General features: G+C 39.4%; 2 protein-coding genes across 2 annotated transcripts; both read left to right on the top strand.

Moving 5' to 3' along the window:
• Positions 1-13: 13 nt before the first annotated feature.
• LOC148732138 (uncharacterized) lies at positions 14-1,513 on the top strand. Its single transcript, XM_088756392.1, has 3 exons — positions 14-225; positions 622-797; positions 1,160-1,513. The coding sequence occupies exons 1-3, from the start codon at positions 109-111 to the stop codon at positions 1,413-1,415; spliced, it is 549 nt and encodes a 182-aa protein (XP_088612518.1). The 5' UTR covers positions 14-108; the 3' UTR covers positions 1,416-1,513.
• Positions 1,514-2,300: 787 nt separating this feature from the next.
• On the top strand, positions 2,301-25,217 carry LOC148732137 (uncharacterized). Its single transcript, XM_088756247.1, has 39 exons — positions 2,301-2,388; positions 2,474-2,587; positions 2,952-3,091; positions 3,297-3,405; positions 3,837-4,058; positions 4,300-4,413; positions 4,777-4,857; positions 5,244-5,381; positions 5,850-6,100; positions 6,475-6,574; positions 6,756-6,851; positions 7,194-7,429; positions 7,761-7,869; positions 8,416-8,744; positions 9,292-9,430; positions 10,622-10,789; positions 11,852-12,086; positions 12,649-12,782; positions 13,024-13,257; positions 13,982-14,244; positions 14,596-14,704; positions 15,186-15,530; positions 16,099-16,137; positions 16,249-16,366; positions 16,539-16,610; positions 16,735-16,806; positions 17,431-17,502; positions 17,811-17,882; positions 18,057-18,128; positions 18,904-18,975; positions 19,723-19,794; positions 19,933-20,004; positions 20,364-21,409; positions 21,714-21,916; positions 22,512-22,683; positions 23,411-23,471; positions 23,560-23,752; positions 23,908-24,087; positions 24,827-25,217. Exons 2-39 carry the CDS (start codon positions 2,536-2,538, stop codon positions 24,947-24,949), a joined length of 6,315 nt encoding a protein of 2,104 aa, XP_088612373.1. The 5' UTR covers positions 2,301-2,388; positions 2,474-2,535; the 3' UTR covers positions 24,950-25,217.
• The last annotated feature ends 118 nt before the right edge of the window (positions 25,218-25,335 follow it).

Here is a 25,335-nt window from a genome sequence, read left to right as displayed (position 1 = left end):
GTTAATTAAAAAAAAAAGTTAAAGTAAAATGTGCACGTAACTATGGTCCACGGAGTTTGGCGGGATGCATAGTATAACGTTAACTACGACACTACAAAAACATCAACTATGCGTGAAAATCCTGCTTTCCAATATACGCCACAAAGCCAAATAATTCTTCGAGATTTCGATGTACCGGTAAATGTGGCAGAAAAGTACATTCAGCGTTTGACTGGTTACTTACAGGTAATTTTTTTCACTATAACTGTGAATACAGGTCATCAACCAACTCAACAAAATCGTCTCTAGAGTCAACAACAGATTTTTCTATGTAGTTAATGACTGCCTCACCCCGCGTAAGCTTTCTTGAAAACACCATCTACCGAAATCGTAAAACAGAAAAATCTGAGGAAGGGTTTCATTATCTGAACGAATACAGTAGTCGAAATAGTACATTTGCTTTTTCAGAACTTCCATTCGTGCACTGGAACCGGTATAAAATCGCGTGAATGGGTGGAAAAAGAGAGAGACAGCAAAATAGCTTCTTTGAAAATAAATAACCGAAAATGCAATCTCGTGTAGCCTCAGGTTGTTCTTCGTCCTTCCTTTGTCAATTGAGAAACTGCATTTATCCTTCTTCAGGCTCCTGAGAGTGGTAATTACACATTTTACGTGGCATGTGATGATTTATGTGAACTATGGATGCACGATGTTACTGAGGAAGGCATTGAAACTGTTGATAAGAGGTCAGAAAAGACTGTGTCGAAGCAACCAATCATCACTGTTGAAAGATGGACTCACCATCAACAATGGGACAAGTGAGACACGCAAAATAATAATTGATATGATTAGGGTCGCTTGAAACTTAGATGTGCATCGTAGTGCCTTCAAAGATATTCGGGAAAAAAATTTTCGACCGATTCTTAGGCACCCCAAATTCCGGATCTAAGTCAGAACTTATGTGCGATCTTATGTTGTGGTATTTATTACGACACTTTTTTTGAAAGTTCACACACCTTACCTTTCCAAATAGAAAGTAACTATCCAAGGACAGGGGGAAGTAGCCTTACTCGTGTTCGTTTCATATGCAGAGAAAACCGCCGCAGGCTTTTAGGTATACACCTCAAGGTTTCTGGGCGTTCTTCTTCTTAGATCATATACGCTGTCTTGATTTTTTAAGGTATAAAGCCCAGCAAACATCACAACCAATATTTTTGGACAAATGCCGCATTTACCAAATGGAGGTCTTTATGAGTGAAATAGTAGGCCCAGACCACGTATCTCTGGGCATGCGTAGACCAAATGGTGAATATGAACGGCCTATTCCAAGAAAAAGACTATTTTGGACTAAACCAGGTATGACGGACGGTTATGTTGTTGGATATAGCAGCTGTCATGGCCGCAAGCAAGAATCATTCAGAACTACACCGTGGTGATTATTAAAAGCTGCTTCTCCGTTCAATTCTGATAGGGACACGTAAACTAGAAGTGACACTTGAAAATCATGAATCATCCATGTTTGGTTTCGTCGGTGCGGCATTGCGTATTTCAGGTGAGTTACTCAGGTCTTGCATGTTAATAATGGGGATTCCTGTACTTCTAAGTTACCCGGAATAATTAAGCGCTACTATCAAAAATCACATATCTCTCAATTAATCTTTCAGATTTTCTTTTTCAGTTTTAAAACCTGTGCCGGTATTATCGTCGATATCAACATTAGCTAGTCAGTATTACAATAATCATCATTAAGATCCATAACTTTTGTTATTATTAGTATTACCATTGTAGGGAAAAAATATTTTATGTTTGTGTCGATGTTTCCGTTGCTCGGAAGAAATATCTATAATACTATTACCCAAAAAAAGGCTTAATTGTAAAAAAGTGAACCCTGGTGGTTGATGAAAACGTCTATTAGAGTACCAAATAATCTGGTACTCTAATAGACGTTAAACCTAGCATATAAAACATCACTACTTTCATTTTAAATAGGATTTTTCCAGTTCTGTTGTGATGGTTTGTATTGCCCAGACTGCCTGCTACAACTGAATATCACAACGCTAGGACAAAACATAACAATTAACCCAGCAGTGAGCCTGTCTTGTGTAAACACATCCTTCACGGCTGTTTTCGACGCAATCAAACAGCCGGGAAATTTTAAAGTGAAGGTGAGTATATAGGCTTTAAGTGTGAGATCAAGATGGCTCATCCTTGACCTCACACAGTCAGTGTATCTATACGAATAGATATGCTGACTGTGTGCTACCAGAGGAAGGCTCCTTGTACAGGCCATTTTATACAGCGCACTATTCACTTAACATTTCTCCATATCAATACAGATTTCCTCTTCGTTTGCAAGCAATCTGGAGAGTACTGTCCATCAGAGGGTGTTAGGTCATCTCCATCTTCAAGGTGAAGTCCTTTCTCGTGTAATTTTTAACCTGTCTTCTGATTTAAAATAAACTAATTTTGATAATTTTATTTATCTACTTACTAGCCGTGGTGTTAAAAGAGTGCTATTTCCAATCAGAATACTGCGGATGGATACAACCTGATGACATGCCGAAAAAGTGGAAATTAACCGGTGCTAAACCCTTCGTTAACTATCCAGGTTAGTTGAAAGCAGACAGCGAAATCTCAGAGCTATACATAGGTACTGATCATAATCACTTCGTTTGACAGGGGTGTTAATTTGGCAAAAATGCACAATCTGAAGAATATTGAAGGGATAGGTCTTTTCCAGGGCTAGATGCTTCATTTGCCTGTCTTTCGTGCCCCATGAGAATGAGTGTTAGGCTCTGGCTGCTGTGCTATTTCAGCTGTCTTAAAAATCAGTTTTGTTTCTTTAACACTCTCCCGGCGAGACAATGAACATTTAAAGTTCCCAGGCACACTTTCTCGGGTCCCTCCAGTTTTGGCTCCCTGAAAACGCGATGCGTTACTGCAACTGTATAAGATTCCTTTTTACAATACAGGTAGCTTTGCCTTTGTTGATGGGCCTTACAAAGCACAATTGGACAGTCCTTTATTGCCATGGCAACCGTTCCATAAATCTGTGGGCTTATGTCTGCGTTTCAATTACCTCATGCCCGCTAAGTCGAAGCCGACTCTCAAGGTTTACCTACGGGACACAAGTGAAGAGAATCTGGTGTTAATATGGAATTTGACCGGAAACCACGGTGAAAAATGGTCAGCAGCTCAGGTTGCTTGGCCAGGAGCCGGAGGAACTCAGGTTAGAACTGAGAAATGGGGACGAAATGAACTCACGTCTCATCATTCAATCGAAGCTTGATTTTTTTTTCTGGGGTTTATTCTTTTAGATCATTTTTAAAGGAGAAGGCGTTCTTGAAGACGAAATTAACGTTGCATTTGATGACGTCATTATAACTACTGAGAATTGTTTACTACGACCCTACTTTGCTCAGCCAGGTGATCCTGTTTTCATTAAAAGTAAAAGATAGCTTACAACTAAATTAATAACGTTGTTTTCATTGTGAATTCGTCAAGTACATTCTGTTATTTACCTTTGTTACCTGTGGTTATACAAGCCAATGAAGTAAATGGCATTCAATGTCAAGACGTTTGAAAGAAATAACGGCTAATTAAATATTTGATTAGTCTGAGTGCATCTTTTTTGAATGAATAGCTATTGTTTCAAGCTAATGACCGCAGCTACACAATCTTAGACCTTACGAAAAGACATCCAGCTGAATGTTAACCACTAAAATGGTTGATGTATGTTGAAACTTTATACTAACTTCTGTACCTATGTTCAGTTTCTCTCAGCAAACATTCCGCCGGCTTTCCCATCAAATCGAACTTGTTCCATAAGTGATTCTTAAATTTTCTGGTTGCTTTAGGTTTTAAATGTAGCGAAGATCGGTTTACCTGTAAGAACGGCGAATGTGTCAAGAAGAATTTGCTGTGTGATGGCGACTTTGCCTGCAAGGATCATTCAGATGAAGAGAATTGTGAGTGTCCTTCCAGTATGTTCGCCTGTAAAGGAGGAGGATGTCTCCTAGCAACGGCAGTGTGTGACGGTTACGAGGACTGTTCTGGCGGAGATGATGAAAGCAGCTGTCGTGAGTTAACTGTTAGGTGTATTTAGTCAAATGATCTTGAAGCAGATGATATCTTTATGGTCTATAAAATGCCGACTGTTAAGGACCCTAGACTTATCTCCAATTAGTGAAACAGCAGTTGCCCAGACTATTACGCTCAAGCGGGCCAATTAAGCAGTTAGTCTCCAACGAAATAGCAATTTTCTAGATTATCGTCGTCTGGTAGTTACTAAAATGCGCCGATGATAATTTTTTTTGGCAGGAAATCCATGTCCCTCCAGCCATCAGTGCCTTGATGGATCGTGCATTCCCTGGTCAGACACTTGTAGTCAAACACCCTTCTGCAAGGATGGAACTAACACACCATCTATATGCGGTAAGCAAGATCAGAGTGTTAAGCAAGATCAGAGTGTGAATAAAGCGTAAAAAGAAGGGTAGCAGTTGGGTAACCGTGTCTGCTGGAAAAAATGATGGTCTGCTTGTTGTTTGCTTGTTTTGGATAGAATGAAAAATCGTAGTCGGGTGGTCCTCCGCATGTTTTACAGGATTTCCTGTATATAGATTCCCCAGGGGTTTCCCTTATCAGAGGAGATTTATATGTAATTTCAGTTAGATTTCCTTATGAAGAGAGCCAGTCACTAGTGGTGATCCTCTTAATTGTGTAATTAACAAAAGTTTGCAAGTCAGACTTTTACGTAGATGTGGTTTTCACGTGGCATTTCATCTTTCTGGTTTCCAGGTTCTACCAGGTGTAATCTTAACGATTTGGCGTGTACCTCCAAAAATTCCACTGGACAAAAGAGATGCAGATCTTTCAGAGGTAGAACGACTTCAGTGTTTCTTCTATACTAACTTTGTTGTGGTTAATTGCAGACCTAATCAGCTATTCTAATCAGACGACTCTTTTTCTTACTAACTCGTAGAGGAATAACTAAAAACTACTGCTTTTTAAGCGAAGCAGATGGTCCAAACATGCACAAAGTGTTCTCTAAAGTGGAAATCAGTAAATTTATTTGTTTCTCAATGATAAATTCAATTTATTCGCCAGAATCAAATTATCTTAAGAACTTGTTTATTTCATTTTGTCCATTCTTTTGAATCACATGGCATTTCTTTAGCTATGATAATTTTTCTATGATTGTGTTTTTTCGCCTGTTTGTTTTCTTTCCTGTTTTTAAGTAAATAAGTTTCTATTGGTCCTTTCAGGTAACTGTAACTTTCAAACGGGCCACTGTGGACTAAAGCCTGACAAGAATGCCACTTTCCAATGGACCGTGGGCACTGGTCAGACGCAAACAGAAAGAACTGGGCCGAGTTACGATCACACTTCGTTCAGCAAGGATGGTAAGGCAGCCTTTGAGCAGAAATCACTTCAGTGAGGAAAGAACCAACAATGGGCTAAGCAGAAATAAAGGCTCCAAATGAATTCAATTCTATCGAAAAAATTGATAACGGTTATGACTGAACAAAGCAGTTTTAAAGTAATCTGGGACTACAATGCTTTTGCTGATATCGTACTGGGATCGATCAGGAAAACTCGTGACATTCTATTAACCAATCAGATGCATGACTAAAACCACACACGATTTGGTTACCTGCGCTTAAGGCAGCATGCTTGTCTCACCTCGAGTTCTCATTAGAACTTAAGGGTATTTTCCTTCGCTTTAATTGGCTGTTAAAATCCCTTTGAGACTGCTTTTACGACATCTAATCGGAGAGCGCTCTAAAACCCAGCCATTTCGCTCACTAGGGTCAGAATTCGGATCACGAAAAGGGCAAAAAAAAATAGGCGCGCAATATCTTTTTTTGCAGGTTTTTATATCTATATTGAAGCTTCTCGAAGAAACTTTGGAGACGAGGCGAGATTGCTTAGCGACTGGATGAAACCTAATGAGACAGTCTGCGTTAAGTTCTGGTATCACATGCATGGGTCGGACATTGGTAATCTGAGTATTTACCTCAAAACTAACCAATCAGAAACCCTTGTTTGGATGGTTTCGGGAGATCGAGGAAACCGTTGGCGATATGGTCAGACGGCTTTGAATAGCACCCTTTGGTTTAAAGTAAGTATTCATTTTTCCGATAATTATGCAGCGAAGAGGCTTGAAACTATATAATATATTAACACGATTCAGTCATATAAGAGGACGTTAAAATCATCTAAAAATGCGTAATCCACAGTGCATTCTCCCGCAGGAGCTGCTGGCCGGACGAAAGTCTCGCTCTTTCATTGTAGATTTTTTCAATTTCAGCTCCTTTTTAAAATATTTTGTTTTATAAGGGCGTTTAAAAGAGTGCATTGCATTTTCATTTACTTAATCGCATATTTTCAAAAAGTACAAGGTTAAAATCTGAAGTATTTCGCAAAGTAATGAAAAATACGCATTTAAGCTTTGTAAAGGTCAATTTTTGTTGATATCAGGATTGCTATTTTCAGTTTGTACTGGAAGGAGCAGTTGGTACTGGAAGTAAAGGGGATATTGCAGTGGATGATTTTACGGTGGTGGACGGAGCATGTGAAAAAATCTTCAAACAAAGTAGGTATATTTAATTTTAAGGTGATTGAAAGCGATCTAAACAGAAATAAAGTCTTCAAGACAAGTTAACACGAATTACCACGATTTCTCGCTATTTTCCCGTCCGGCATCGTCAGTAATAGGAATATTAAGAAGCACAAATTGCATCTATAACCTATTTCTTTTTATGCTTCGTCTCCAGCGAGTCCAGACTGCTATTTTGAAGAGAGTGGGTGCGATTGGTACGTTCATGATGGAGGGGTTCTGAATACACATTTGGCGGGAATGGGAAAGCGAGGTAAGCTGTTTGATCGTCAGTTGGCAGAAACATAATGATGCTTTATGACCGATAACGGTCGTTTGCTTTCCCTTTTCCCATAATTGCCGTAGAAAATACAGAAATTTTAAAATATGTCTTAAAAACGATGTAATAACCTTCAGCAAGTTTCAAAATGGCACCGTCCAGGAACGCACTTTTTGGCATATTTGAAAACGATTTTTCCTAAGCTGGGATATCCTTTGGAATCTTAAAATGCAGTCCTCACTATGATTTCACGTATACTTTTTAATGTCGGCGACAAAATCATATGGTATCCAGAGCAGATCACTCCTTAACACGACGCGTATTTTTTGTCAGTAGGATACGCCTCTCTACCAGTTGGAGCATCAGAACTGCCCTGTTTTCTCTCGTCTCCCATCATCAACAGCATTGCTTATGAATGGAAGTGCCTTCGTTTCTGGCACAAGGTTTCGTTAACTGTGTTATTGAACAACACAAACACGAACAAAACTCAACATCATTTCCATGCAGAAGAGGCGACCAATATGTGGCGTTACGCACAGCTTCCAATACCAATCAATTCAACTCAAATTCAGGTAGTTAATACTCTCCTTCGCAGCGTTTTGTTAAGTCTCGCCCTGCAACGTGAAGCTCGTGAAGAAACGCGTTGTTTACCCTTCTAACAACAGGTGTAACGTGAGAGAGCGCGTTACAAGTCTAGACCACACAAAGGCTGCGAAGGAGAAAAACTCTTAACGTGGTTACGATTTAATGATGTCGTGGTGTCTTCTATGACGGTGTTCTTAGACGGTGTTCCTAGAACTAGAGTGGGTTAGACTTAAACATTCCTTTTTCCCATAACACCTATCTTCTCGTGGTTGTACATGCCTGAGCTTATCATGGTTGCCTTTTTATAACCTACCATAGATTCATTCTGTTGGTGTCTGCAAATTCACTCATGGACCATTTCTGGCCATTGCTAATGTTTCTTTCACCAAAGAACCCTGCAAACTGATTCCTTGGAGTGCTGTTAAAGGTAAGGGTTACGCTAGAGGTTACGTATTCATAGAAAACTGCACTTCGTGTACTGTCACGTTCTTTTTTACGTTGCAGGCACTTGCTGTGCCCATTAACCTCACACTCCTACGACTAACTAATCAAAGTGACGCTATGGTAAACTCATGGATATGCTGTGCAAAATTATGAATAAAATGAATGTAATTGTACTAAAAGCCAATGATCCTATTCTTCCAATTGAAGAAACATATTAAAGCCGTCAATCCCCTAATAAGAGTTAAATTTTCAAGAAATGAGCGTCATTCATTAAGGGGAATGAATATTTAGATTTTAGAGTTAGATGGCGAAAGGAGGAAGGGCATAATGTTTTGGGAACATTTGGCACGCCCAAAGCTACATTAAAATAGAGAAACTGAATCGATTTTCTTTTTTTCACCCCCAAACTCGCCTCTAACCGTAGGTAAAACAGCTAAGGACGCGGAAAGTATAGGCTACGGTTTATCCTATCCTGTTCTAACTATTTTACCAATAGCTACATTACTTTTTAATCCCTAACAACCATTAGATTGTCAAAAGCCTCTTGGCATGGAGAATGGAGCTATCTCCAAAAAACAAATCACTGCTTCATCACAATGGGATGCTCACTACGCCCCTTCTCAGGGCAGGTTACATTTTAAACAATCAGGCGTTAAACAGGGATCTTGGTCAGCCAGCGTAAACGACGATAACCAATGGCTTCAAGTGGCTCTGGGAATTCGGTACATGAAGGTCACGGCTGTAGCAACGCAAGGACGGAATGCATATCCTGAGTGGGTAACGAAGTACAAGCTGCAGTATAGCGGGGATGGAATAAGCTTCCAGTATTACAAGGAACCAAAAGATATTGAAGACAAGGTGAGTTGGACTTCACACATCAAAATCATATTACTGTTGTTTTTCTCATCCAAAATAAAAAAATAAATAAATAAATAAACATTTGGCTGAGGTTAGTATCCTTTGGTTTGATTATGTTTGGTGGGGTCGGCTCAGCTCGGGCTGAGTCGATTGGAGCCGCGTCGTATCGGGTCAGGCTGCGTCGCATAAAATCGAGTCGGGGCGGTGCGAAATTGGGAGGGACAGGGTAGAGCAGGTCGACTCGGTTCAGCCTATCTTTTTTGGCCGAGTTTGATTTGATTAAGTTCGGTTCGGAACAGTTCAGGGCGGAGCGGAGCGAGGCTGGTCAGCTTGGCTCGGTTTCGTTGGGTGTTGTTGGATTCGGTTCAGTTCAGTTGAATTTTGCTGTGTTCAGTTTTGTTCTGTTCGTCTCGTTTCGGTAAGGTTTGATCCTGTTCATTTGGTTCGACTCCGTTTTCATTTACATAAGTTCAGGAGGGTAATATGATTTTGAAGTGAGATAGACAAAATTTCCTTTGATCATTTCTACTACTATCTTTTCATGAAGGAATTTGATGGAAATACAAATATGGACACTGTTGTTTTTCATGAAGTTAAACCACCTATCATAGCACGTTTCATCCGCTTTCGACCAATAGCTTGGAAAGATCACATCTCCATGAGAGTGGAGCTGTATGGCTGTAAAGGTAATGTATCTGTTTCACGAATCCACACTGTCTGATAAAATAATCGTTTTTCTTTGTTTTTGGAAATATAGCGCATCAGAAAAACGCTCTCTTCTTCTTTATACCCTGATTCCCTTGCCTGTATATGAGTCTTTATGCGTTGACAACAAAATAATTTGGTGATAGTGGTACCAGAAGAAGTAACAGCAATAGTAGTAGCGGTAGCAGTAACAGTAGCAGTGGTAGTAGCAGTAGTAGTAGCATTGACAGTGGTTGTGGACTGGGAGTGGCACTAGTAGTAGCAGCAGCAGTGGCAGTAGCAGTAACAGTAGCAATGACGGTGGCAGTGGCTTTGGCAGTGGCACTGCCGTGTAGCCTCTTTCTATTCTCCAGCAAAACCTTGAGGGAACCTTCTCTCTTTTAACAAGTAACTCCCAAAATGTTTCAAATGTATTTCTCAGTAGATCTGGTATAAAAAAAATTGGCTTACCAGGTGGTTTGATTTTTTTTATCATTTTCCAAAGGGTCTACAGCCATTTCGCATTTTCCGCGGCTGCCATCTTGAATAGCGTGCAGTGAGCTTTAAGCTGATGACGTGTAATGGTTTCTTGGTACTCCTGATGATACTTTATTGCTGTCTCTTGTAGAAAAATTTTATTGAATATGTCGCAGATCTTCATCATCACTTGGAGCCACAGGCACCATGAAGTGTTCGATTGGCGGTCGTCATTTTCAGAATTTTTAATCTGGCGCTTCTCTATATTCTTTATCTTCTACCTCGCTTTCCTGTCTCTCTTCGCATGAAGAATGTTCCGGCTCTTACCAATGGGGAAGAACAGTGACACATTCTCTAAAATTTTCTTTAAACGACAGCAATTTAGCATCAACATGAGTGAAAGACTACACCTTGAGTGCATTGCGCACTATTTTAGATGGCGGCCGCGGGAAATTCAAAGTTGCTGTGATACCCTTCTTTGGAAAACGATAAAAAAAAGTCAGACCGCTTGGTAAGGCAACCTCTTTATGCTAGATTTATTCAGAAGTACATTTGGAACATTTCCAGAGTTATTTGTTAAAACAGGGGAGGTTCCCTTTAAAAAACACGCGCATTTTTCTAAGGAGAGCCATTGAAAATAACCTGATAGGAAAGCAGGCTTATGTGGAAGGCTTTTATCAGTCATAGTTTAGTTGGTCCATTATCGATTCAATTAGATGACAGCCAATGTGACATATCGCAAGACTGGTGCGGATGGAAAAGTATCCATGGCTGGAAGAGTCTCAAGAACAAAGAGTTTGACTATAACCATCAGAACGACAGTGGTAATACTGCCAATCACGAACAGGGCGGTGTTAGCGACTATGTTCACTCCGCTGATTTTGGTGGGTAAAATTTTTAATGTATGACTTAAAAAATTACATTACTCTTACACTTCCATGACTTTCTTCTATATCTAAACTGGAAGTTAAAAACTATCTTTTCTAAAAAATTCTCAACTACAATTGTAATGCGCTGCCAAGTCGTTTAACACGGGGATTTCGAAAGACGAACCCAATCCCCAAATATGAAACCCAAGGGCCTAAACTGCTCTGTCACTTGATTTCCTTATTATCGGTGAGTTTGACCGTAAGATTTACAGCGATATAGTCAATTGGAAGCATATGATCTTATTAGTTTATATATTTCTGAATTCTGTTGTACTCGGCGAATATAACTACAGTTGAACATCTCGTAAGTGACCATCCGAAATGTCAAGTCTAGGTTCCTTATCTCGAGTAATTTTCATATGGTGACCGGACCCTTTCTGGCCAACGCTTATGGAAAGCTATAGGAATAACTCTTAGCGGCGTGTTCATGCAGAAAAAGCAAATAACTTAGGATCTATGGTGATTATTTTGTATCTACAGCGCGTTTGGGACAATTCTCGTGAAAAAAACTTGGTTCGTTTGTTATTCCAGTGGTGCTGTCCAAATTTCTCCAGGAACGGAACACATGCAAAAATTCACGTGGTAAAGCCATTTCGGGAAGCACTTCCGGGGACTCTACTTGAACGACATATGTTGAAACAGTTGATCTCCTACCCGAGGTTGAGCATCTCTAAAAGAGGCCGATTAAGAGAGGTGGTCGCTTACGAGAGTTTCCATTTATTGTGATCTGACTTGGAAACTTTTGATATTTTGAAAAAGTAATCTCTAAAGAGAGGTGTTTATAACGAGAGGCAGTCGCAAAGGGAGGTCAGACTCTAATTTTGTTCCAGCGCGCAAGCTTCTTAGGACAGTCAGGAAAATGTTTACTCGTAATCCTCACTGCTTCCCCTCTGAAATGAAAATTTATCAAATGGAGGCTAAAAATGGATCTGCCTCGTCATTGCATCCTCTATCAAAGTTTCAGATGTATATGGTTTGCTATATAATTGATAGAAAATTTTTGTGTTAACATTACAGGAATTTACGATCCAGGAAACTACGAGATTCATTTTCCTGATATTGATCTTGGCTATGTGTCGTTCTCAGAAAGTTTATCTCTCCACAAGGGTTTTACGCTCTGCTTTTGGTTAAAGACCTCTCATGATGGTTTTTTCATCGAATATAAAGTCGCCAAGGAACGAGGCGGGTCGCTGCAACTAGGATGCTACGTCAGCAACGACATCTTTGTAATACAGATGAATAACAGGAGGAGGTAGGAGACAAAATATTGAATTCATTCATCGTTGCCTTAGTAGGCGCATAAAAAGGGAATTTAAGCAAACTGCATACGCATAAGCAAGGTCAACAAGGACGAGACAGGACCAAACTAAAAGTTTGACGAGCCGAAGTATAGCTCTGCGGGCAGTATTAAAAACTATTTGCATTTCGTGGCCACTCTCTACAGAATAACAACGTGATACCGCCAATTTTTCACGAGTCAGAAAAGTGGAACCCCGAAAGCAAATAAATCAAGTTTGTATTCCATTCTTTAATGCAGTCAGCGCTGCCATTTGCTCAAATTCAACCCAATTCATATCTTAGCTTCTCTTTTCGTTGACACCATCAGTGAGACTGCTTAAGATTCCTAATTTTTCGAAAACCAGTTTGTGTAAGAGGGTGTAAAGGAGAAGTAACAATTTCCAATGATAATACCTCCTGGAATACACTTACTACTGTAACTTAGTGAGTGGCCACATGCCACCATATGGATGAATGGATGGATTGGATGAATAGATGAAATTGAATGCCTGATTATCATTATATTTTATTCATAGCAAAATACCGATGGGCGTAGCAGATGACATGTGGCACCACGTGTGTGTATTGTGGAGTACGAGGCTCATGCAGGTGTTCAAAGACGGCGAGAGAAGATTTGGTTCATTTGAATTCCATTTTACGCCGAACGAAGGTACTCTTTGTAGGGAAACTATTTACATTTTGCTCTATGGCTTCAGCAAAAGTGTTATCTTTTATGCGTCTGGTTGATTTTGCTTTGTATTTTTCCACCGCTACTTCCTAAGACCATCTTTAACTTATCGTGATAGATGGTCGACTTTAAACGAGAACGCCGATGTAGAAGTAACTTCTGCGATCAGAAAATTTAAGTGTAGTGACAAAATTGCTTTTGTCTCTAAACCTTTTGCGCACAGGGGAAGGAACCATGACCATTGGTTTCAGAAATTCCAGCGAAAATGCGTCAATTGCTTTGGGTGTATTGAGTGGTTTCAATCTGTGGGGTCACCCAATGCCAGTCGAGGAGATACTGCGCATGTCATTTGGATGTGACAGCGAAGATGGTGACGCGAAGGCCTGGAAAACAGTCAGAAAAGGGTTGAAGAAAGAAGTAGAAGTGAAGTGGTTTCGAACCTGCAGCGATAGAGGAGGCAAGTTCATAGTCACGAGAATTTGATTGCAATCGGTCCTTCATTTATTGCTCTACAGTTTGAATATGAAAAGACCCTTTTGGCTAGTTTAAGGAAGTTTTGAAACTGAGCAGCGAAACCACAAGGAGAAAAGAGTGAAAAAAATTGTACTTTATCACCTTGCAAATCCAACTCTCGTTTTCCCGTTTTCCCGGTTACACCACACGCCTGACGTAGAGAGTTTACGCTTAGTTCATATTGGATGGTCTTCCTTAAAAACGAATAGCCGCAGAATTTGCCCAACGAGGTTCCAGTCCTTTGGCTACAGTAAAAAATCTCTACAAAACATTTATCGCGCGTGTAAATGTTCGTCTAAAGTGTGATACATGTTCATCCATTAAGAATGTCCTCCTTCTCCTTAAACAAACATGTACACATTACGCAAATTTATCTGAGTGGCTTCATCATCCAAAAAAATTTGGTTATTAATCCATGTCGGGAAGGCCGTTAACTCTACAGCTGATTGAGAGAAATTAGTGAAGGGAAGAAATCTGGAACCATGCTCCACTCTGAACCAGGAACCGCCGCATCAATGTCGTAATTTAATGAACTTTTTTCTTAATTTTTTTGTTGTGTTGGTTCGCTCAAAACGTTGTTAAATGTTCCTTGTTCCTTGATAACTTCTCGATAGAGTTATCGATGATATTCGGTAAATAAAATGCTTTCAATTTTATTTCGGATCCAGGTGGACGACTTGTAGTGGATACCAACGTCACCCGCTTTACCCAGTTGGCTGTTCTCATGAGCCCGCTATACAATAGATCACATGACTGGCATAGTGAGTGCCTAAAGTTTCGTTACATGCTGCGGGGACCTGGAAAGAAGACACTTACAATTTACCAGAAGACAAACACCTACCGTGGAATTCCAATCTGGATTTCAGGAAGCAATACCGGCAAGAACTGGCTTTACGGACAAGTGCCTTTGAATTCTCTATCTGAGTTTCAGGTATACGTCTCGGGATATTATGTTAGGAGCATGTTCTGCTCGGAAAGGATAAAGTGTTCCCAGGTTTTAAGCACAGAAAAGTATGAGAAACACTGAACCAGTTGCCCATCACCCACAGCTTTCCATTGTATTTTGCTTTGAATAAACCTTTCTAGCAGAACGACATTTCTCCCCGTAAAAAATTTCCGTAGCGTGGCGTAAAGTTCTTTGTTCATGGACTTTTTTCCATTTCCATGTCCACTTTTTGGAGTTTTTCGCGCATGACGAGTCACTGTGACCGACCATAAACATGATTTTCTTTTATTATATATTTTTCTTCCTTTTTTTGCTGTTGTCTGATACAATAAACAGGTGCTAATAGAAGGTAAAACAGAGACAAGGGAAGACTTGATAGCATTGACGGGACTTTACATTGACGAGGAAAACCTTTGCCAACACAAACCCTCGTCAGCTAAACAAGGTAAAATTTTTAGTAGATTCATTCATTAAGTGTACTAAACGTCAGTCACATTGTGGGGAGAACTTTTGGGAAAGGATGAAAATGGACAAAGTGCCACTTTCCATCCTTGCCTTGCCGAATTTTTAGAGAAAAAAAAAACCTAGAGAGGCTGTGTTCGGCCAGAAAATAGATTAACAAGGCAACGCAAAGAGCAAAGAGAGAGAAAGTAAAAGCGTAGCAGAGTGTTCATCTGCTTACCTCCCTCCATGGTTTTCTGGGTTCGATTCCCAACCCAAGCATCACAGATGGGTTGAATTTAACGTTGGTGCTATTCTTCGCTTCGTACGTTTAAACAAAAATATGCCCAATTGTTTCTTAAATATGAGGGGTACTTTCAAGAACAGTCTGATTGGTCGCAATAGTTACATTTTTTAACTTTTTTTAAGGAATATAAAAACTCTATTCATTCTCATCAACTTATATTTCTATTATCTTCTTTCAGCCTGTAACGAAAGATTAACCAACAAAACGGGATATTTCTTTTCTCCTTCATATCCGGGACATTCTCTTGATGACATCTTTTGCAGATGGCTCATAACCGTTCCACCACGTCATACAATACGCTTAAACTTCCAAGAATTCCGACTCAGGGATCACCCTTCGTGTGATAAATGTTTTGTGGAGGTTTTTGATGGTAGCGAAAGAACTCGACCATCTTTAGGAAAATTCTGTGGCTATTTGTTCCCCCCAGATCTCTTATCCTCCTCTAATCATTTCACAGTTCTTCTGAGCTGTCAAGGAAATTTGCCTGTAGCCAGATTCAAGGCCTTGTATCGCTCTGTTCCAGGTACGTGAACATAGTAATATTCTCATTGTAATGTTTTCGTTGTTATCTTGGTTGCAGTCCGCTACCTTGCTTAGTTATATAGCGTTCCAGGTTTTCAGATCTTTTACTTTTTCTTCGTATGCTGTTTTAGTTAAGTTGTTTTCTTAGGATGGCATGAATTGATATAAAAGTCAATGAACACCGTTAACGCTCTAAAAACCACGGGGGGGTGGGGGGAGGGAGTCTCAGTTATTCCCAAGGTATTTAGAATAGGGGGACTTTTTGGAAATAGGTTCATTATTAAGAGGGCCCTTAAAAAATCACCAAGGCGCAAAATGTGATCGATTAATTTTTTCTGAATGGTCGTGTAGATCTTATGCATACCATACACAATGTGATCCAAAAAGAGACCCGTTTAATTGGTGCAATGTGACTTTGTAAAAACTGCTGTTAAAAAAGAAAGAGTTTGTCGTTTTGCAATACTTTCCCGCGAACATTAACAGTATAACTCTTGGCTTGTTTCTGGGAGTCCTTTAATTTCCTTCCAAAACCGTTTAGAAATTATTATCGATTTTTCTTTCTTTTCTAGCCAACGACAATGACGGACTTTCCTGCTCACTTCAGCAAGGTAAACAATCTTTCCCTCCCGTGCATGAGACCTGCTTCTTATCCTATTTTAAGTTAACTGTTTGTTGCCTTTTCAATTTTAATTGATAATAGTATTATCGTTTTATTTTAGGTTGTCCATCGAGCTGCAAATGCGAAGATTTCGGTGAAGGCAAGGACAAGAAGATTCAAGTAACTGGAATAGACTTGCTCGGTGTTCCAAGAGATCTTCCTCTCAATACAGGAGCTGTGTAAGCAAGAAAAACTCGGAAAAGTTCTGTTGCATTTCTAATCTTAATGTGGTGATATCATCATTTTTATTTTTATTTTTTTATCGCTTTTCTTAGTGAACTTTTCTGTTATTTTTCCCACATGATTACATTCTTCATTCATATTTGCTGCAAGTGTTATATTTCTTTCAAGGTTTTTCAAGAAAAATCGGATATCCCAGTTACAGCAAAAGGCCTTTTCAGATCTCGAAAAGCTGGAATATATGTGAGCATATTCCTCATACGGTGATCAAATGTTAAAACTTTCCGTTTAGATCTGTGCTAGCAAAAGGTTTAATGAACCGACTGGAGAATGAAACCAACTGATTATTTCTTTTTGGCTTTTCTAGCGACATGAGCTTCAATATTTTGCTTCGTCTCAGTGAAAACTGCTTTCAAAATGTCTCATCCGTTAAAACAATGTAAGTATAAAATTAGTCACGCCTTGTAAAGATGAATGTCTTAAATATAGAAAATTCGAGTCTTCGAGATGAAGCGTAGTCCCCAGTTGGAAATACTCCATCCCTAGGTCACTTTTTGTTTGCCTCTTTATTTGACCAGAGCTTGGCAAGACGTTATTTATTTGAATGTCTTAAATGAAAAAGTCGAGTCTTCGAGATGAAGCCGGTATTCCCCAGTTGTAAATGCTTCATCCCTAGGTCATTTTTTGTTTCCCCCTTTATTTGTTGTTTTAATTTTGATTCGATGTGATAATTTGGAAAAGCATTCATAGAAATTGTGGAAAGGTATCCGACGAGGCTCTTGAAACCACTACACTGATAATCTGTTTCAATTCTTTTCTTTACATCTTAAAAAAAATTAATAAAAAACACTGACAACAGGGAAACTTTCGTCCGTAAAATAACGAAAAAGGTTGAGTTTCGAAACTGCAATCTTATTTACGCCCTGACTGCCTTTACCTCTTTGCGCAATTTCGTAACCGAATGAGGCCATAAGGGCTGCTATATGCTTTGGTTAGGAGGTGGCTCCAAGGCTAGTATCAGATTGTACTTAAACTGAATTTAAAAATGTACCTTTTTTTCCAGGCGATTGAACTCCAATTTTTTAAGATCTCTTCCCGAAGGTGTTTTTCGTGGAATTCCTAATCTACGTGTTCTGTGAGTATTTACGTGACTTATAAATCCGGCGTTCGGGGCACTTTTCTGAATGTAGATCGACTTTAATCATTTTGACTAGTTAAGGTAATGGGAGCCAGTAGGAAATCAATGTAGATATTGTCATAAAATCTTTTATTGAGCTCGAGAAAATGCGAACGACCAAGGATTGCATGCGATTTTATCTATGTATCTTATTTGCCGAGAGGATGGCACAAATTTTCCCAACCAGTCACAGAATTTAAAGTGCGGCAATCTCGCAGTCCTCTCGATAACTTAAATTTAGTGGACATCGATGTGATTTTTTTCAGTGATTTGGGGAAAAACCTTCTACAAAGACCAATGAGAGGAGTGTTGGATGGACTATCAACTGTAGAGGTTTTGTATGTATCATATTCTATATGAATTCTACAGTTCTTATTTTTTGACATGAAGCTTCAACCTCGTTCCCAGGGCGTCCCCTCTTTGAAAAGAAAAGTGCCCTGGGAACGAGGTTGATGAAGCTTTTTAACTGCAACAAGAGACAGCCTTGATCAAACCTTTTTATTCATTTCCAGGGGCTTGCGTTCAAACCAGATTGAGCGGCTGGAATATGGCGTTTTTGAAAACAAGAGTAATATGACCCATTTGTAAGTTTATTTTTCCTTCATTTATTGGGATTGTTTGGTTTTTGGCTACTAGTAATAATAATAGTAATAATTACGATCGTTTATTCAACCTTTTTGCAGCATACACTGAATTACAAGACGGGTCATTAATTACAAATACTTCTATGTTACACCTAAATATAACTATTATAGAAATCAATTAAATGTAAATATTGAATACTATGTAAATATTAAATACTATGAGTATTAAAACGAATCGTAATTCGGTATTTTAAACGTGGTTCTGGTATTTGATGGTGAAAAAATTTCCGAATCTATTACATCTTGGAGAGGCAGGTACAGACACAGTTTCTCCTTTCCTGAGGGCATATGGTCTTGTGAATGCAAAACGAGGCACTAACTTTCGTAGTAGTTCGGAAGAAGAGTAACTTCGCTTGAGGAATGTTATGCACGCATCCTCCCTCCTCTGGCGCAGAAAAATTAAGCCTGATTTCTTAAGCACGTTCTCATAACTCAAAGACGGAAAGATAATTTTTAGTGCCTCTTTTGTACCGATTCAATGTGATCACTTAAGTATTGCGTGAGGCCAGCCCAGCTTCACAGGGATACAACTTGCTATGAACAATCAGCTCTCTGTTGTGACCTGCTTCGAGTTTTCCTGTTCAATGAAATATAGATTATAAGATTAAAAACTATCTAGGGATTTTTTCTTTTTCGAGCCTGGTCACTGATTAAAAAAAAGCGTTTCTTCTGTCGAATTTAATCGTTACTTTTGGAATTGCTTATTTTCAATTAGATACCTCCAGGATAACGAACTGATAACACTACCAGAGGGCCTGTTTGAAGATCTTTCACAGCTGAAAGTACTGTAAGTGTTTCCATCCAAGTGGTAGTTCTCAGTGAAGAAAGAAACGAGTAATGTTGAAAGTAGGAATAATTGCCTGCTGTAAGGAGCCTTTTTTCACATTCTTAGTAAATAATTTTTCCGAAAGGCTATTGTTTTTTCTTGCTATGTTTACGCTCGATAATGAGAGATCCGTTCTCCCGTTATTGAGTGTCAACAATTCTGAAATTCAAACAGGGAAAATGTCAGAAAAAGAAACAAATTTCACTGTTTTTTCTCCTTTTCCAAGATCTGGACCGCTATGCCATAGATTCAAATTTTAAAAAAATTGCTTTGCACCCTTCAAGTTTCCGGGCTTTCCTAAAACGGGCACTGCTTTAGGAAAATCTGTAGCGGGATTAACTGCTCTCGGCCATTGTCAGTCAGTATGAAGTTCCCCTTTCTAGTTTCCCTATATTTCCATGTAGGCTAATTGACAGAGTTTGACGTTAGATCAAGCTAACATCCTTTAGCGGATAGTAATGTACATTCCTGCCTCTGAAATACATTATTTTGCATGGATACTCGTGGAAGAATTTGCAAATCAACCCTGACGCAATTCTCATCTCAACTTGAATCTTCACAGATTCAATCTGTGCTCAGTATACTACGTTTTTCTAAATAGCTCAGCCAGTTGCAATAGAGAACCCAAGCGAGAACCATTTGGATCCTTATCAATGCTAGGAAATTAATTTTCAACTTTACTATTATCCTTATCGCGCTTTTCCTTAGAGACCTTAGTGGTAACAAGCTGACAACAGTCTCAAAGGGAACTTTTAAAGGACTCAAGTCACTAGAATACTTGTAAGTTGACCGTTTATCAATTGCTATACTCTTTAACAAAAAGGTTTGGTGGTTAGCTCTGAAACTGTCTCAAATCCAATCTTTGATATGATAAAACTGTTCATCTTTACATTTATTCCTTTCACTCCATTACTACAGATATCTCAACGATAACAAACTATCCGATGTACCTTCCGATGCTTTCAGTGAACTGAAAAACATGAAGTATTTGTGAGTATCCTTTACTCCAAGGGTGTTCAACGCTGCCTAGCGCACTAGCTTGTTTTACTTCACTGCGTGCTTTCCAATATTTGCTTTTCAAAATTGGCTAGTGTTGGCCGATATTAGCCAACCAGATCTAAAGGAAATACCGAAAGAAGCCTTGGGAAATAAGATAAACACACGGAAACCGGTGTCAATTACCAAAAATTTGAATTTGAGTGGTTGAGAATGAGGTGCAAACTTTCTTAAACAATGTAAGACAAATCCAGTGTTATCTCGAATTGCTTTCCACACTTAATCAGAATTGCTCCAGGGGAAGTGTTACGCAGCATTGTTAATCGTACTTACCATGAACTATTTTCGTTTAGAAAACTGGACCGCTTCATCTTGTGCTGCTACGCTAAGAAAACAATCGCAGGAGTTGACTGCAATTCTCCAGTCGATGAATTTTCCAGCTGCGACGACCTCATGAAAAACAAGCCGGTTCAGGTCTGTATCTGGATTCTTGGAATCTTCGCCTTCCTTGGCAACCTCCTTGTCATTATATGGCGCACCATTGATAAAGAGGAAAACAGGATTCAGTCCTGTTTGCTGACTAATCTGGCCGTAGCTGATCTGTTAATGGGCGTGTATCTATTAACAATCGCTATTATGGACTTGAGATGGCAAGGAGAATACTTCAAACATGACATCAAATGGAGATCGGGTATGGGTTGTCAAATTGTTGGAGCTCTTTCGATGCTCTCAAGTGAAGTGTCTGTCCTGATTCTCACCATTATAACCACAGACCGACTAATTTGTATCGTCTTCCCATTCAAGTTCAAGCGCCTTACTTACAAAGCGGCCGTCCTTTCCTGCATGGGTGTTTGGATATTTGGCGTGGTCATATCTTTGATTCCTATCACCGGAATAAACTACTTTTACGATGAAAGTGGGGATTTCGGTTTCTACAGTCGCTCTGCTGTTTGCCTTCCTCTTCAGCTCTCGGGGGGCACACCGGCTGGCTGGGAATATTCCGTGACAATCTTTGTTGGCCTGAACTTCATTTCGTTCACTTTTATCCTCGTAGCGTATATTTCGATGTTTTGGACGGTAAAGCGCGCTGCTCGTGCAGCGCGATCGACGAATTTCAAAAACGAATCTGCCATGGCTAAAAGACTTGTTTTCATTGTGATGACAGACTTCTGCTGCTGGGTGCCAATCATTATAATCAATGTTTTATCTCTAACTGGAAATTTTGAGGATCCAAATAAAGTCGCTTACGTGTGGATTGCAGTATTTGTTCTTCCGCTAAACTCTTCTCTGAATCCAATCCTGTACACGTTTTCCACCCAGCGAACAAAACGTAGCTTAACGAAAAAAGGAAAAAATGTCACTGGTATGGTCATGAAGACATTAAACTACCGTATGCCAAGTGAGTAATGACAATCATCAGTAAAAGAAATACACATTTAAGGTAACCTTAGGCTTTTCCAGGCACCTAAATGGTGGGGATTAGCCACGCCGAATCGTCAATACTTATCTCTCTGTCGGTTACAAATAAAAGAGAAAAAACAACCATTTGAGTGGAAATGGGTGATCTTTTCAGAAATTTGGTGTCAGACAGGTAGGAAAAACAAGTACACCTATGACAAATGGTGTGTCTGGACCCCTCCCCCCCTCTTCCCACCCTTCTCCTGGGTCCTTGAATTTGATAAAGGTTTTCTTTTTCATTTAAGGTCGAAAGCAGACAGTCGATTGGTTGAAAACATCTGATGATGCGACTCTGGTTTCCAATGTCATTGCGTATTCCAGTCCACTGCCATCACGAGTGGTAGAAAAACATGAACGAGACCATGGTAAACATACGACGCACGTTAAACTGAAGCTGATTGAAGAAGTGGATATTCTGCAAGACGACACCGCTGGAAAAGCTAGCACTGTAAGTGTGTGAAAACGTTTTATCAAAAGAACATTCTTACGCTCTTGACCCACATGACTCGAGACTTTCGATATCGCTGATCCAAGCAGTATGTGATACGCGTGTCACATATCAGTTTCTGCGTTGGAACGCCAACACCGCGAAGGTCTGTGGCTCGATTCATCGTTGGCAATCAATTTTTTTTTTTCACACACCCACGACAAGACAAGTAATTTCTTGCTCTAAACTTCGATTTTGTTTGGGGTAGATTAATTGAGCTGTACAAGGGTCTTTAAGGTGGTCTGTCAACCTGTCTCCCTGTCACTCAGCTGGTAAGAGCACTGGACTCCAGGCAGAGAGGTCTAGACTCGAGACTGACCAGGTCTCTGTGACGTGTGCTCGGGAAAGAAACCGGACTATCGTTTCCAATTCCTCTCTCTAGCAGGAGAATAAATAAGTACCAGCGAACTGACAGAGACTAGACTTGACTTTAACACTTTATGGTGAGCAAGGAAAGTAAGGTTTTTTTTTTTTTTTTCGGAATGAATCAAGGAGGACTGGCAAAACTCACGGTCGCATAAGATTAAGTCGTCCTAACGAATCTTTGCCGTCACAGGGTTACGCTGTAGCATGGTCAGAGGAAGGAGACATTTTAAGCATGGTGTTACTGAAATACTTCGCAAAAGAACACGAACAAGACTGGATTCGAGAAGTTAATGTGGCAAAACGGTTATGTAGTGAGAGAGAAGAGTTTCCTGTCCTTCTCAATTACCGTTGGCATTCTAAAGGCGAGTAAATGGACGATGCTTTATACTTTGTCCTCTAAACGGAAGCATATTCTGTTAGAATTTTTAATTGTTCAACAGCAGAAAATTTCTGGAAAAATTAAATTTTTCAAGAAATCGGACGCAATTACCGGCCAATTTCCTGTTAAGCCTGTTACGCTTCATTTTAAAACGTATTCAATAAACGAAAACTTCTCATCAACCGAGCCCGAGGTCCGTATTGCAAGTTACGTGACCGCGGTTCCTTAACAGTTTGGACGGAGAAAACGAGGTCAGAAAGACAATCATATTTCTGGGTACAAATGATGGAGAAATTTTCAATTAAAAAAAATTTGGAATTTAACAGACGATACAGGAAAATACCGCCCGCTAAATTGACCAATCATAGTGCACGCACGAAGTGAGCGATATAATGATATATGGTAGCTGCCATTATTTTATGCAGAGAAAGCATTAACTCCTTTCACCCAGGTTTCCTTAAGGGAGGATAAAAATGAAATTAAACGATTCAAAATGGATGTAAAAAAAGTATCCAAGATAACTCCTGATATTAGAGCTTGTTTTTTTACAGAGTTTCCCTGACTATTCAAATAAAGCTGTTTTCCAGCCATCGAGGGTTCCTTCGATCAGCTCGTTTAGGAATTTTAGTCAGTTATTTTGCTCTCTTTCATAAATATTTCTTCAGTGCTCATTGTTTGCATTAAAGCAAGTCCCCGATCTTTCTCTGCAGCCCGTGACCATAGCATCGAGCACGGCAAAGTGAAGATCCGCGAGTTACAGTCGAATAGTTTGTAAGTATGCAATGTTTTCATCTGAAAAGGAAATTTTAAAAGAAAACTGAGCTTTTATTTTCTACTAATTTCTTTCCTTTTGCTTCAGACTTATTTGCTACGATTTTGTGTCGAGTTCGACATTGCAAAATTTTCTTTGCAATAAAGGAACTGTCATCAACTTTGATGCGGTTTGTGCTATAGCCTGTGACGTCATCGGCGCTATAGAACGACTACAGGAACTTGGGATGGTTCATAACAACGTCACAACAAGCAACATTTTCATTGGTCACTGCCTAAGGGTAAATAAAGTTTCTGCTTTTTTGTGATCAACAAAATTGTGTTGGATACTGGGAAATATTTGGCTCGCGGTCACGAAGTACAGATCTCGAGCCAAATATTTTTCCATCCAACCTTCAACCATAATCAACGAATGTATATTATGGTTTATTTTCAGCTTCCTCCTGTGAGAGCAGTCCTGGGTGGACTATCTCGAGTGTCTAAGGAGAATGAACCAGCTTCATTTACAAGCTCGGGAGCTGATGAGCACAGTGATCACGGCAACGATATTGAGCAGTTCGGACAGTTGATAGCTACCTTATTAGGACACTGTCATGGGTCCAGTGAATACGTCCAGGTAAGGTTATCATTTGACAGCTCGATAACGAACCGCTGATCAGTAAATGAGCCGACGATCCTCTTCTCTCTCCTTTACTTATGACCAATGCACGCAGTAACTGAGATGGCAGATTTGACGAGATTTCGTCAATCCAAGGGAATATTTGACGATGTTGGCGGATTTTAGTTAAATTTGTCAAATTATTTTGTTTCTGATACCAAACGATGTATTTTGGTGCTCGATGACATGTTCTCCCTATCAGAAAAGTATCACGAAGGGTAATTGCACATTTTTTTAAAAAAACCTTAAGTCTGCCTCCTATTTGTCAGTGAATCAACCTTGGCCAATTTTTTGTCGTTTTGCCTTTTAATTTTGAGATATAATAGCATCCCATTATCGATTGCACTTCGCTACATTCCATTACAATACAGAACACGTTTCATTGCATTCCAATAATTCATTGTATACTGATATGCTGTTCTGCATTACACCAAACTATATTGTGTTACACTGTCATACACAATACATCGCATTGCAGTGTATCGCATTGCAAATAGCAGACTACAGAATGCAATGTTGTTCTCGGCCCTACGTTTCTTTAATCCAGCAGAGCATCTACAGCATGCCCCGACAAGCGTTTGGAATTGGATATTAAAACATTGCGCGATTCAAAGCCACATAGCCATTACAGTTTTTGTTTCTTCAAGCTGAAAGAACTAGGTTTTTTTCTTCTAACTTAAAATTGGTTTCTCTGCAGTTGCATGAAATCATGAACCTGTGCTTTAAAGAAACGGCAGAAAACAGACCTAAAGCGTCTTATATCCGGGAGTTGTTAGAAGAGCTTCGGTACTGTGTCGGAGTCTGGGATACATATCTATAAATGGAAAGAGCTTGGTACAGCATTGCTTTACTGATTACAACTATTATCTTCGGACGGACAGTTCTTGTATTATTACGTTGTAAATATAAACTAACTATACTGGATGTTCATTGACTTAAAGCTGATTTTAATAAATTATCTATATAATATTGAGTCCATCATTGCCAATACTGACAATACTTGTATTATTTCGATATAATTATTTACCCATTTGGCAGGAAGTTCAAAATATTGGAGCTGATTTTAATAAACTTTATCTATATCTTTATTGTGTCCTTCATAGACGTGTGTTATCAATGGTTTACTTACAGGATGCATCAAAAGCCTGGAATTCACAGAAAGTATTAAATAGATTTGTATAGTAGTATACAAAGTATATCATTACA

This window comes from Stylophora pistillata, chromosome 4 (genome assembly GCF_964205215.1).
Source record: "Stylophora pistillata chromosome 4, jaStyPist1.2, whole genome shotgun sequence".
In the NCBI taxonomy this organism is placed as follows: Eukaryota; Metazoa; Cnidaria; class Anthozoa; order Scleractinia; family Pocilloporidae; genus Stylophora; species Stylophora pistillata.
The sequence above is the reverse complement of the archived record's forward strand: the minus strand, read 5'-3'. Positions and strand labels throughout refer to the sequence as shown.

Bases quoted from the DNA above. Each gene is read 5' to 3' on its own strand.
- LOC148732137 (XM_088756247.1), top strand. From the start codon at position 2,536: ATGCCGAAAAAGTGGAAATTAACCGGTGCTAAACCCTTCGTTAACTAT. The intron at 6,575-6,755 runs GTAGGTATATTT...CTTCGTCTCCAG, and splicing joins TGAAAAAATCTTCAAACAAA to CGAGTCCAGACTGCTATTTT. The intron at 6,852-7,193 runs GTAAGCTGTTTG...TTTTGTCAGTAG, and splicing joins GGCGGGAATGGGAAAGCGAG to GATACGCCTCTCTACCAGTT.
- LOC148732138 (XM_088756392.1), top strand. From the start codon at position 109: ATGCGTGAAAATCCTGCTTTCCAATATACGCCACAAAGCCAAATAATT. The intron at 226-621 runs GTAATTTTTTTC...ATCCTTCTTCAG, and splicing joins GTTTGACTGGTTACTTACAG to GCTCCTGAGAGTGGTAATTA. The intron at 798-1,159 runs GTGAGACACGCA...TGATTTTTTAAG, and splicing joins CACCATCAACAATGGGACAA to GTATAAAGCCCAGCAAACAT.